This window comes from Octodon degus, unplaced genomic scaffold (assembly GCF_000260255.1).
Source record: "Octodon degus isolate 3935 unplaced genomic scaffold, OctDeg1.0 scaffold00181, whole genome shotgun sequence".
Lineage (NCBI taxonomy): Eukaryota > Metazoa > Chordata > Mammalia > Rodentia > Octodontidae > Octodon > Octodon degus.
The window spans coordinates 5,018,714-5,020,480 of record NW_004524757.1 but is presented as its reverse complement, the minus strand read 5'-3'; the positions used below and the strand labels follow the sequence as shown (position 1 = coordinate 5,020,480).

General features: G+C 46.8%; 1 protein-coding gene across 1 annotated transcript; it reads left to right on the top strand.

Moving 5' to 3' along the window:
* Nucleotides 1–499: 499 nt before the first annotated feature.
* LOC105743873 (melanoma-associated antigen 8-like) lies at nt 500–1,507 on the top strand. Its single transcript, XM_012517460.1, has one exon. It carries the CDS (start codon nt 500–502, stop codon nt 1,505–1,507), a length of 1,008 nt encoding a protein of 335 aa, XP_012372914.1.
* Nucleotides 1,508–1,767: the final 260 nt, after the last annotated feature.

Here is a 1,767-nt window from a genome sequence, read left to right as displayed (position 1 = left end):
GCCCACCCCTACTGTAAAGATTGAGTTTATATATGTATGCTTGCATTCCACAGGCAGTGCTCCTCATTATCTACTACAGCCACTGCAGGAGCCAGCAGTGAAGGAATTGTTCTGGGACAGTGTCCTCATCTCATTCAGCAGAGGAAATATAGTGCCTGGATTGGAGGTGAGTTGCAGGTTTTTCAGTGAACTGAGGGTTAAACCTACCCAGGAAATTACATTTCACAATCCCCAGGCTTCCTATGCCACGCTGTATTTCCTAGAGACTTGTCCTATGAGTTCTACTTCAGCCTGCAAACAGCTTCCTTTTTGTATCCCAGGATCATGGGGAGGGATCTTGTGAAACCTAGAGCATCCCACTGACAGAAGACCTGAAGTGAGCTTTTGTGGGAGGCAACAAGTGTGTGATTCTTAGCTGAGGACACTGAAATCCCCCCCCCTTTCTCCCCCAGGCATCTGACTTCTCCATAACCAGGTCATGTTTTCTCCACAGAATAACATGACGACACGTCGTCAAGAAAACCAAGAAAGAATCCTGCAGGGAGCCCATCCCGACCAGAGCAGTGCACGAGGCATCAGTCTTGTGCAAGGTCTCATGAATGAGGAGAAAGCAGCAGCCACTGTTGCCTCTGCATCTTCTTCCTCCCGTGGTTCAATGGGGGACACAGCAAGAGAAGAGCCTGGGCCTGTGAAACCAGATTGTCCTCAGAATCCGCATGGTGTCTCCTCACCTCCCACTGCCATGGCTTCTAGCGAAAGCAGTCAGTGCCACGCGGGCTCCAGCATTCATGAAGTGGAGGGTGCAAGTGCGTCCCAGGACAGTGATGCCCCTCAGATTAGGATGCATGCGATTGAAAGTGATAAAATGCATATGATTGTGCAATTTCTGCTCAGGAAGTATCAAAAGAATGAGCAGTTCTCCAGGGAAGAAGTGGTGCACATGATTGACAACAGTGCCCATGATAACTTCCCTGTGATCTTTAGGGAAATCTGTCAGTGCATGCATATGGATTTTGGCATTGTCATAAAGGAAGTGGATTCCACTGCCCACACATATGAGCTTGTCTCTGCTTTGGGCCTCACTTACAGTGGGATACTGGATGACACTGACCAGATTGTTTGTAAAGCTGACCTCTTGATACTTATCCTCTGTGTGATCTTCCTAAAGGGCAACCGAGTTAGTGAAGAGTACCTTAAGGACATGCTGAGACATATTAAGGTATTATCTGAGAGTGCTCCCATTGCTGTTGAGGACATGTGGAAATTCATCAGAGAGGATTTGGTTCAGGTAGAGTACCTGGTGTACCAGCAGGTTCCTCACAGTGATCCTGCTCGTTATGAGTTCCTGTGGGGTCCGAGGGCTCTTGCTGAAACCACTAAGATGAAAGTACTAGAGCATGCCATCATGCTGGATGAGAAATATCACAGGGCTTGTGCATACCAATATCGGCAGCCCTGGAGTAAGGAAAAAGACAAGTTTAGGGCCTCTGCTGGGCCAGATGAGTGACAGCTACAGAGAGTGTTCCACAGCAAGTCTCACTCTTAGTTCCAGACTACATGACATGGGGCCCAATTTCAGTCTGTGTTTATACAGAGCAGGCAAGTAGTAAAGGGGTGGGGGGGAAGCAACAAAATTCCTTGCAAACATCTTTATGTTTCTACTATTTCTGTTACATAGAGATCAAAATCTGTTTCATTCATGGGCTTTTGAAATCTTGTTCTTTTTTGGAAAGACTAATAAAACATGAAAATGTGATTTCCAAAGTG

Coding starts and splice junctions, on each gene's coding strand:
- LOC105743873 (XM_012517460.1), top strand. CDS start 500: ATGACGACACGTCGTCAAGAAAACCAAGAAAGAATCCTGCAGGGAGCC.